Source organism: Ambystoma mexicanum, chromosome 1p (genome assembly GCF_040938575.1).
Source record: "Ambystoma mexicanum isolate Mex_15411 chromosome 1p, UKY_AmexF1_1, whole genome shotgun sequence".
Lineage (NCBI taxonomy): Eukaryota > Metazoa > Chordata > Amphibia > Caudata > Ambystomatidae > Ambystoma > Ambystoma mexicanum.
In genome coordinates this window covers 532,515,170-532,527,284 of record NC_090921.1, presented here as the reverse complement: position 1 = coordinate 532,527,284, position 12,115 = coordinate 532,515,170, and the positions used below count along the sequence as shown (strand labels likewise).

The window sequence follows — 12,115 nt, the reverse complement described above, 5'->3', positions numbered from 1 at the left end:
GAAAGGCAGTACGCAGTTCAAGGTAAGCAAAACTTAATGTTACACGTTTAGAATGGCAATGTGCTGTTCAAGGTGAGTATAACTCTTGATAATACACTGTTGCACGTATTCAGTGTCAGGAATAATACAGTAATCCCAAATCTTACTTTCTAGAATAGTGGAACATAATTCCAAGGTAAGTAAATAACTTTGTATACTTTTCAGAATGGCAGTAAGCAAATCACAGGTAAGTTAGAATTTTGTAACACTTTGTAAACATTCAATTTCAGAGATAACCAGTTACAGCACTAACACATAGCAAGTAAGTACTTTGCAACACTTGTTCTATTTTCTAGTCGGAGAACTTACACTTAAAAGTCCTTCCCTATTCTAAGGCATGAGTGATCTCAGAGGCAAAAGGACGGCACTGGTGTTCCAGTGGCCTACAGTAGGCAGGTTAGGATAAGGCACAGATGCAAGAAAGTCCGTGTTCCTGCGGATTTCTCGTCCAACAAGTATGTACAGACTTTAGAGTTAGTAGAATATATTCACGAACTTCGTATATAGCACCCTAGATGTGTTCCTGCGTTAGAGTTGGGCAAACGGTATGGGCGAATTACCAACTACACAAATCACCACCTTAGCCACACAGGAGCGACACAATACTTTAGGTAAGTTTTACCCTCACCCACACAGTACCTCAGAAGTGAAGAAGAGCTTGCAGACGGATGCCTTCACGATGCAGCAGCACAGGACCAGGTCTCTGGATTCTTGGTCGTGGTGAAGAAACAAAAGACACTTTATGGGTACTTGTAGCAGTCAACAGAAACGGCTCCCAACAAAGGATCCTTCAGTGCTTCTCGTTGCTCTGTGGATTTGGTGCCCTTTTCAAGGTACTAGATGTCGAACGGTTGTCATCTGATCGATTAGCCTCGCAATCTCATTCAAGCGCTCTGGTGAGGGAACTTCAAGGAGTGGAATATTGCTACTTGAGGTGCAACAGGAGACCACCAAAGTTACAGCAAGACCCGTTCATGGGAAGACGTTGCACAGCACTCAACCTCGCGGTCCCAGGGTATTGGCCGTTTGCAGACTAGGAAGGTCACAGCACATCGTGGAATGGCTCAAAAAGCGTGTCTTCTTAAGACTGATTGGTCCCACTAGTCGAAGGGTCAGAGTGGTCATCTTCGGGACTCCCAGGTCTCATGGAAGAAGGAGTCCGCACAGGCAGCGGTTACACAGCAGACATCTCTGGTCGCTGGAATCAGCTACAGACGTCTTCTCTTCTTCTAACTCATTAGATTCAGCTTCAGTGGTCAACTTATCTTCAGCTTCCAAATCCAGGTCAATTATTCAGGAACCCAGCCAATCAGCCCACATGCTACATTCAAACTTTGGGGGGAGCCTCCCAGTTAGGACTAGTTCCAGGCAGGCATGTTTCCTGGTCAGACACTCTGGAGCCTCAGCGGGCTACACAAAGGGTTCCCACCAAAGACAAAAATCAAACCAGGACCTCCCCCTCCCAGGGTGGCACAAGAAGCTTCAAGAAAGAACAAGCACACTAAAAATGGCTAAAAAAGAAAGAAGCCCCCATTGTAGACCCTTCTGGGCATTACTGTGGCTGGTTTGACAACCTGCGAGAAAAAATCACACCAAAGTCAACAGAACAAGTCGACTGCCACCAACCATAATTGTAAGTTTGTCACTGTAACATAAATGTTACAGGAGCAGTGAGAAAGGGGTTACTATGTATCTCCTCAGCACTCCACATAAAGTGAAGTCTGCTGATCTCACAATGAGGATTGTACAAAGGATGACCAGTATCCTTCTACCCTTGGGAAAAGTCACTCAAGGAGCCCAAGAGAAAATAAAAGGGGAGCCCAAGGGACAACCCAGGAACACTGCACAGAAAGGACTGCATGCTGCAATAGGAAAATGCAGATGCCTAAAAGGTTATAGGAAAATATAATTCCAAAAATAAAGTATGGAGAGTCATAAAAAGGACACACAAGTGTAAAAGAAAGGTTGAGTGGGGGGGGGGAGATTCCCCCTTTCTCAGGAACATGGAAGAATAACCACACGTCCAGCAAAAAGTGCTAGTGGTCTCGCAGGTGAGGTAACCTTAGTATAAAAATGGCAATCTAACTTAACAAAAAGCACCACAGTGCTTTACTAGGAGATGGCTTTGGCAATGCTGGTTATCCTTGAAAACAGTATTCCAGGTCTTCAGCGTGAGCTCCTCTTCTTCAAATATTGACTCCAGTACTAGACCTGCAGGGCTTCTTTTCTTAGATTCGGGCTAAGGACTGTGTGGACTCATGGGCAATGATGGGACAATATAATCTGAATCCAGTAGGGTTTCAGTTGCCAGGGACTTCATGCAGCTCCACATTCAGGGTTCCAAAATCAAGGGATTGTGCCACATCAACCATAGGTTGTTTCTCTCATGCCACGCTCCCCACCCTGCTACCTGCACTGGGACAGATTCAAAATCTGAATGGCGAGACCCTGAAATGCTACTCGATCTTAGCCAAGGTTGCACGTCAAAGTTCCTTTTTGTGATTCTTGATAACCATATCCCAAGGGAAAAGGCCTTGAAAGCCACTATGGTGGGATGTCTGGTATTCTGCATACCCACAAGACCTCTGCAGAGTGCCATCTGGTCCATGGCAGTTGTCTTTTTTTTGGCTTAGCCAGTACTGTTATTATTCATCGTGCACATTGTCTGACCATCTGCCCAGGAGTATGGGAGCTTGGGAATCTCCCATGAGTGACGAGGAGCAAGGACGGCATCCCATGGGTGTGGTGGAAAGGTCTGAATGGACTAGGAATACATTCTTCACTAGTGTGAGTAACGTGTACTTCTTTTGAGGCTGAAAGTATTTGCCATAATTAAGATGTTAGATCTGGCCAAATAAAAAAGTAGTGCTCAACTAACATATTTAATCATGTTAAAGATTATTCTTTTGTTACATTTGATCGTAGTAAACCTAGGAAAAGAGGGATCTAATGCTTCCTATGTTAGGCATGTCCTTCCTTGCATTACAGAGCTACACTGTTCAGTTTACTCCACATCCAAAAAGGATTCATGGAAACGCAGTGAGATTCGAGGCATATTCTGATATGCGTTCTCTTTAAAGCAGCAACATTGGGACTTGCCACATGCTGTTTTTAAACACTGTGATAGACTGTAATGCAGATGCTCAGTTTTTGTAGGGTATCTTCAGGAACATTTATTTTCTAGATTGTTACTGCAGACCATGTGTGGGACAGACGCGACGGTGGCATAAGAATATCTAAAATGTAATCACTATTCACTACCATATTCTTAGTCCTTCAGTATCCTAACCCACTTACCATCTCTGCATCTGAAATATTCTAATTAAACAAGTGGAGAGAAAAAACTCAAATGAAATGGACTATCAGGACAGGTGGCGGGTAGACTGTGGCAGTGTATAGTGTTAAACACACTTATGTTCTTAAGTAGTTCAAAGTACCAGGGCATTTGCTCTGGCACTGTCGATACATTGAATAGCCCATTTCTGAGAATGAATGTTATGAAGAAGTAAGACTGTATGTTGTAAGAATTACTACGTTTTGCTTGGTTCTTTGTGGCAGAGGGGTTATATTGGTGTCGTGGTTATGATGATGATGGTGGTGCTGCTAATGGACTTATTGCTCTTATGCCGTACAGGTATTGTTGGGGGCATCAGTATGGGTGTAGTAAATATGGTGTGGGTAAATGGTGGCAGAAATTGTAGCAGTATTATTGGGGCTGTGATAAAATCCATTCTCAACATTGTTTGTGCTGCCATACACACTTGCTGTGTACCAAAACCACCTATGCTAAAAAGCATAGGTGGTTTTCGTAGTATTGTAAAGAGAATAGTAACAAAAAACCTGTGCAATAAAAATAATCCAAGAGACCAAATGATCACTGCAACGTTTTGCAAAGGAAAAACAAGGTTTTTACATGCAAAAGGGTCTCAGATGATCCCGTAGAACCAAACTGACATTGAACTAGTCACAGCCCAAGAAGTTACAGGTTATATAGTGAGAAACTGCAAATCAGTATACTGGTTACAATGTTATCCCCGTTAGCAGAAAGGAGATCCAGAGGACATCATTATCAAAATAATTTATTTCAGATGATGATACATTATTAATGAAATAAATCATGAATTAATCAAAAATGGAACAATAATTAAATGCTGGTAAAATAACTATAAAATGCAGATGATGCCAATCATTCCCACACAACAATTAGGTCATCTATCCTGAATCAATCGTTCATCAATAACTCTCTATTCACACTTCTACAAATCACAATACAACATTTCGTATCACCAATTAATACACAATGTTAAATAAATTGTATGTTTTTGGCCTTTTTGGAGTTGATCATATTAGCTGTTTAATGGGACACGCTCACGTATCCAAAACTGTTTCAGGACCGACCGGTTTCGATGTTTAGGTGTAGTTTCATCATGTCTTCGTCAGGGGACCAATAGTACTCTAATATGCTAGGGAGTCACTTCAGAAACAGTGCAGTATTTCGTTTGATATTAATGACTTTGCATGTTTTATTTAGGAGGCATACTGCAGATACAGTCGTTGGAATTAGCACTGCATGTTCTGGGGATCCAGCAATGTCATCCCCCTAATCCTTACATAAGTCGTGGATTTGCTCCGTATACCACCAGCGTCCCAGTCGCGTCCACGTCTGGATAACCCTAGGTAACTTGGGGTGACCAATCCCAAGTTCCTTTTACATTCAAGCAGCCACATGTTTTAGCTCATGTACCTTTCACAAATGAGGAATACCCATTTGCATATCAGTCTCTGTCCCACACCTCGGCAAAAAAGTGTAAAAGAAACTTGGGGTTGGTCACCCAAACTTACCAAGGGTTATCCAGGCGTGGGCCCCTTGTTCACTGTGCTCAGAGAGGCACAGGTCCACTCACTGATGAGGCCGACTAGGCCGAAACACGTGTCTCTGGTTACTGTTGCTACTCTTGTTCAAAGGAGGATTGCCTAGCATTTTGATGCAGGACTGCTCAAGTGGGCAGGACAAACACTGATCTGCAAATGGGTATTCCTCCTTTGTGAAAGGTACAATGAGGTAAAACATGGGGTGACGGACTCTGAGTGGGTACATTCCCACAGAACAGGTTATCATGCCATGTTTGTTCTTCCTTGCAGATGGCGCCCTGACCTCCTTTTTTTAAAATGTTTGTTATTGTTATCTGGGCTTGCAACCATTAGTACAAAGAGTAGTGGCAGCGCTGTTGGTGGTATTGGAAGGTACTGTGGCTATACCATTTGCAGTAATGGTTGTGATAGCAAAGGCGCTGTTGCTTATGCTTTTCACATCTTGTATGAGCAACAATATGGGGGAATCGTACAAAAATGTCGACCTGGGAATTGCGACGGCCGAAAATGTCGACTTCTTTTTTGTTTGTTTTTAAACCCCCACTTACACCACATATATATATGTGGGGGGGTTTAGAGTATAATATTAATATGGGAGGTTTGTGGGGGGGTCTCCCCCTGCATATATATGTAGTGTAAAGGGTTAAAAAAAAATGTCGCCATTTTCGGCCGTCGCAATAATCAGAAAGATCCCAATATGGGCAATGATGCCAAAGACGTTTGCTTGTGATGGCGGGAGCAGTGATATTGATAGCATTCACAGTATTGGATGTAGCAATGGTAGAAGAGGCATTGGCCGTGGTAGTTTTAGCCACAATAATAATAAAGCTTTCTTCAGAAGAAGAGTATTTTTGGAGTCTTTGAGAAGTGTTCAAACCGTAAACCGCTCCTGTGCTGTTTTCTTCATCCTCTCATACATATGCCTCTGTTCTTTGTATATCTTTTTCAGGTAGCGGAGAGACCCCAACACCTGGGAACCTGGACATGTACATGGCCAAACTGCACAGCGTTATTGAAAGCAATCCTGCCCAGCATGAGAGGCTGGTGATGCACGTCAAGGAAGTTTTGAGCCGGATAGACAGGTGAGGGACTTGGGGACGTAAGAGGTGGACAGGATGGTGCAAAGGGATGGAAACATCAAAATGAGAAGAGAGGGATGGGTCAAGGGAAAGGAGAAACTGGGAAAGGTCTGAGGTAGACGTATTAAGTAGTATGGCCTGGGGGGGCTGAGAATGAAACAGTGTGATTGTGTTAGAGGGGCTACAAGCAATGAGGTGGTAGTGGAAGATTGGATGGGGGATACGCAAACATTTAATAGATATGAGTGGTGTGGTATGGGTAATGGGAGTGGGGGCTCCTATTATAGTGAGATGCATGCAGGGGATACTAAAAGGATGTGGGAGAGGATCATAGAAGAAATGGATGTCTGAAGGCGGGGTAGTGTTTCATACAGGGAGATGGGTGAGTGGGGGAACAAGTAGGACATGCTAGTACAGGAGAGATGTCAATAGCGGTGGTTAAGGCAGTGTTTGAGGCGGGAGATCCATGTGGGGAAGAGAGAGGCAAAGAAGATGTGAGAGGTATTTGAACCATGTAAGGCGCTCCGGGAAACTGGGTACGGCCAGCGCTAATCAAAAATTTAAATAAATTAAATACATAAGAGACATAAACGGAACAGTGTAGAGTAACATTGGATAAGGGGTAGATGGATATGAATGGGTGATGACTAAAGGATGTGGATTGAGATGGGAAAGAGTGATGTGGGATATAGGTTAGGAAAGTGGCCGGGGAATGAGAGCATATGAGGCAGATGGGAGAAAAGGATGCAGGAAGGATGAGTTGGGATGGAGACTCTAGGGATGAGAGAAGATGGATTTGGAGAAAGGTGTGAGTGAATTATGTTAATGGGGAAATAGATATTGTTTTATAACGGGAGGAGCACCCTGTCGCTTTGCATATGCTTCTTGTTTTAAAAGTAAAGGAACTATTTCTCTGCTTTTAGTGAGTACCTTTGAGAAGGATCCAAGAAGTGATTTGGACTTTTGAGATCCAGCTTTGTTGGCCCAACAGGATTTCCACATCTATTCTCTGGAGCTTGGTGGTAGTTACTGGAAGCACACATCTGGAGAGTTGGCAGTACCCATACTCTTAGGAAAAAGCAGAAAAGGAGAATTGTGCCTTGAAAGGAGGACTGACACACATGCCTTCCCATCTCGGATCCTGTGGACGCAAGACCACCACCTGAACAGCTTGACTGTGTACACACATCTGTATATTCATCAGTCGTTTGGCTTTCTGCTGGATGAATGGGGAAGACTTGACAATTTTACGAGAAGCTCCTCCACTTTCGTCCTTTTCGTAAATATGCTGCTCGTTCGTGCCTTTTGGATGTGCGTTGGAATCCAGAGTCCCTTTTATGTTCATTAGCAGATACCCATGGGTTATCTGGGGCTCTAGCCAGCTAACACTCCAGCCACCATTGGAAAATAACCCATCTCCTTGACATGGCTCCTACCTCTCCTCCACGCCAGGCAATAGAGACTTGCCACTTTGACGGTTTGCTCACCTAGGACCATAAAGGCCGTAGGTTTTGTAATAATGCCCTGACTTCCCTACAGCACACCTTGGCTTGCCAACATCCCTATGAAACCTGAGGAGATGAACACTCTTCACAATTAGTTTAGGCATGATGTGTACTAACCCATTCTGAAAAAAAGGTTTTCTTGTGATTTTCAAGTGAGTTATTTTCAAGATGCTTAAAGAAAATTTGTTTTTGATGGGAAGAAAAGAATAAGCTGATTTTATGGATTGCCGTCAAGGGCTCATTCGTTAAAACGTGGTTGATTGTGGTAAGTGGAGGCTGGTTGGTCAGCTCTTTACTTAACTTGTATGCTGCTGTTCACTAGACCTCATTGGCAGAGGGTGGCCCACAGTACCAATTGTGTTCTGTGGATTCCAGAGTGACTGTGTACAAGAGACAAGCGGCCGCTAATTGTTGTTGGCCTGGCTATTGGGATTGTACAGCTGCATATGTGATACAGTTGACATTTTAGTCCTGGCCCTCATGAAATCCTTGTGCCAATTGTCATCAGTTGCTTTTCAGGAGTCCTCCAGTGCCCTCGTAGTTCAGGACACCGCTTGCCTGATGTGGCCTTTCTCCTGGATGCATCTCGCTCTCTCCCCATTGGTGGATGGAACATGGTATGGAATGTTGGGGCTCGTTTAAAGACCTGAACTGTGATTTGAAGTGAAAGTCTTAAATAATGCTAGGGCGCTGGAATCGGGATATCGGATGTTACAGCTGTAGGTAGGCCTCTGGGATAACACTACATACTGAGGTGAGCCATTGCTGATGGAGCTCTGGCTGTTCAGAAACTGATGACCTCTCATTTTATATATTTGTATGAATCATGGTAAGGTGTTTTTATGAAACAGAAAGAGTACTGTGAGATCTGCTGCACCAATGGTTGCTTAGCCGTTTGCCTAAGTAAGATGGAACACACCTCTAAGAACCTCATCAGCATGCACAGACAATGTATTTTGCACCCTTTTACTTTGTACTTATGGCAGCCCATTTTACTTCCAATGTGTGCTATGGACCATGGCTTGTTTGCCTGTATGACGGCGCATCCTCAATAATGTACAGGCATCGCCAAAAAGTATCTACACACTGCATCCTTACTACACAAGGTGTGAATTTGCCTTACTGATAAATACACATGGGTGTAAATATAAACTAGGAACATGTGCTGGTTTGGTTTTCTTGCGCACCTAATGTATAGTACTGCAATGCTTTGTAGGGAACAACCCCTACCCACCATCTCTCCAAAGGACTCTTAATTCAAACAAATAATTTAAAATTGTATCATCTTGGTTATAAGACTATCTGCTGTATTGGAGAATTGCTGCATTTACAGAAAAAGCCTAGTGACGAAATAGCTTGCATGAAACAGAAGAAGCTGACACTTGTCTCCCACCCCTCCCAAAAACCCGCTGCAGCTCCCCAGTGGGCTTTTGGTCCCTCACATTGACCGTTCTGGGTTCATGTGTATTGGAAGATGTAAGATATGAAGCAATAGACTGCAGCATCTCGAATCTCCCCTCATTGTTTCTTTGCACCTCTCATCCCGCAAGCTGAGTCGACAATGCTGGTGAAGAAGTCACTAAGTTAAATACACAAACATTTCTCAACTATGTTCACCAATCAGTGCTTTGTCTGTGTATCTTCTTGGGGGTGATTTAATGATAAAGAGGGATGGAGTGAGTGTGGGAGTGGCAGTGCGTGATTCTGGTAGTGGGTCTGAATAGGAGTGTGAGCTGGTATGATTTTAGGATGTCTGGTCATCCTTTTCAGTATACTTAACACATGTTTGTAATTGCTGAGAACAAGTCATTACTCAATTACAAGCTATAGATATATAAGCTGTGACCATCCAGTTGTTTTGCCCTCCTATTCCCATGACTCCTCACTGCTGACTAGCTGGCTGGGGTTCATGGAAGTTGGTAATGTAAATTATAGGCCAAACCAGCTGTAAGGTGACAGGTTGGCTACCCTGAGCCAATCTGACTTTCGCTCTGTGTATGCTATAACCCTTCATCAATATCTGTGAGCTTGTGTAAGAATCTGTAGACAGAGGGCAGCTCTTGGTCCTCCTTTTTGACATCTTTCAGCCTGTACTCCTCCTTCTGGGATTTTGGGGGAGTAGACTGTAATTGTAGTTTGGAGGGGTGTATTTTCATTGTCCTGGGTATTATTAATTATAAATGAGGAAGATAAACGCATCCTCAAACTTGATAATTTCGAGCTAGTGTTCATCTGCCATTTGAATGTCCTTGTAGCGTTCAGGGTAGTCTGGGTGCACTGTGTTGCCGGATTCAGGTTTCCAGAGCTCTACTGTGCAACACTACATAACAAATGGTAGTGCATGCGTACATTGCAGATTGGTATACATTTCAAACAATTGTATGTTTTGATTACATAGGCATTAACAGAAAACTGTTCAGCTGAATGCTACACATCTTTTATCCTCCCCTGCTAAGGCTTGATATTTACTTGAGCCCATTGGTTTAGAAAATCTGCATGCACAGTCTTCCCTTTTTCATTGTACACAGGTGGTGGCCCAGGAGTGGACACGGTTGAATTCCTCAACTGACAGTGTCCACGCCTGCCAATGGGGTAATTCAGACTAGGTTGGGTGACAACGTCTGGGCATTCAATGGTAAAAAAACGGAGGAAAGAAAGGATCAGGTCACCAGCATCTTTGTGTTGGCCTTTTGGTCTGGGAGAAATTAATCTCTCTCTTCCTCAGGTCTGAAATTTGAGTTGCCTCTGAGCGAGACCTTTCATTTGTGGGCTACATTACCCCAAGCAGTGAGGCTGTAGATTTCTACTACTACTGCATGTGTGTTGCTTGACCACTGAACTCAATCTGAAGATTGCAGCTGATGGCAACCGGGATGCTGAAGTTCAGACACGATCAAGACCCAGGGTTTATAGAACACCCCTTTTGCTAGACCAATGGGATTGTTGAATAGCGTATCTCACAGAGCCACAGGGAATAATACTTCATTCATCTGTCTGAGCCATAAATGAAACCATATAATGCCATTGGAATGGCCTGCTTCAGAATCGGTCGCGTTTTGTTGGCTATCAGATTCAAGAAATCGAAGTTTGCGCAGTGTTATTTCAATAATTGGTGTGCCTTGCAACTTTTACTACTGTCGAGTATAGTCTTCAATTTGGGAAGAATGGGAGCACTTTCTTTTCTCGATTAGGTGTACTTTATTAATTGTGGACTCAGAAATATTCATTTGTGCGAATGGAATCCCGGAATGCTTTTTATAATGAGAAAAGTCTCTTTCCAATAAAGACTGTTTTGACATTTTATGTATATTAGTTTATTTTACTTTACACCCAGAAATAAAGAGAAAAAAACAAAAACCGTATTATTTGTCTATTTTCTCTGGGGAAAATATAATGCATTAGGTTAATTGCTTGCTTTTGCAAAGGAGATAACGGCCTTGCCAAAAAACTGGCCTCTGTGGAGCGTCCATCATGCAGCTCTGTTTATTTGTTTTTTAAAGCTTGTGCAAGAGAAATGAAACCTTGAACCCAGGCATACGACTCCACTTTTCTCTGCGTTTTCGAATACATAAAAAAATCTGTGTTTTTACATTTTTGTTGACCACAAAAGCAACTCCCCCCACCCCCATCTACTTGCTTACTTCATTCACCACTGTGCGATCCAAAATGCAAATGGTATTGTTTGCGGAAGGTGTAGGGGAAAATGGGGCTCCAAATTTCAGTCTCGACAGAATTTCATCAAAAGTTCAGAATCTTGACAGCAAGAGGTGTGACTCTGGTGTGAGACTCAGATGTGAGTCAGCTCTGTTAATGGAGCAAAAATAGGGGGCTTACATAGGGAAAATCAGACTCTGAATAGACTTACCAGGTCACCCGGAAACTGTAATATGGGGAATCGGCTCTTTTTGCCCCATTTCAGTGTTTTGGTGAATATTGCTTTTTACCGTCTGCGGTAGTAACACTGCCTCCTTAGCTTTGTAACTGTCTATATGCCATCACAAGTAACAAGAACACACACAAAATAAACCAAAGCTGATCTATTTCTTTTCAGGTACTTCATAAGCAATTGGGGATTATGAGTAATAAAAAGAAATGTGCAATTGAATGAGTTTCACATGACCTTCTATGTAATTCAAGAATGAAAACGCACATCTCAAACTCTTGTTTACCTTTTGCAAAGATGACAGATTCTATTATTCAGGCTAAAACATAACCACGGGCACATGTCATAGATAGTAATGCTTCCCCTGTGATAAAAGTTTTTCCCACAATCAACTTCAATCACACTTTTAGTTTTGCAGTTCAAAGCACTGTTATCTAATGGCCTTGAAACATAGCATTGGTTCTGGTAGCTTAAAGCCTTCAGTTATTTTTAAGATCTGCTTCTTGTATGGTAAAGAAAAACACATGAAAATAGCTATCTACGTTTGTAAGTGCAGAATTTGCCAGCCTGCAGCTGCCCTTGATGTACAATTACACTACAAAAACACACACCTCAGTTGTCCTTATTTATTTTTTCTCACGTAAAGAATGCTGGAAATATTCACATCAATGAAGCATTGGTTCAGTGTGCCCTTGGTCTGAGCTCGGCTGTCTCCCCCTCAGCACACCCTCCTCTGC

The 12,115-nt window shown here is 42.9% G+C and overlaps 1 protein-coding gene across 3 annotated transcripts in view; it reads left to right on the top strand.

Moving 5' to 3' along the window:
- HMG20B (high mobility group 20B) overlaps positions 1 to 10,857 on the top strand; it is a 156,991-nt gene extending 146,134 nt beyond the window's left edge. For all 3 annotated transcript variants that reach the window (XM_069649441.1, XM_069649439.1, XM_069649440.1), the window contains 2 exons: positions 5,861 to 5,993; positions 6,914 to 10,857. In XM_069649441.1, the coding sequence (XP_069505542.1) occupies positions 5,861 to 5,993; positions 6,914 to 6,926 (146 nt within the window). In that variant the 3' untranslated portion in view covers positions 6,927 to 10,857. The remainder of the gene's footprint in view (positions 1 to 5,860; positions 5,994 to 6,913) is intronic.
- Positions 10,858 to 12,115: the final 1,258 nt, after the last annotated feature.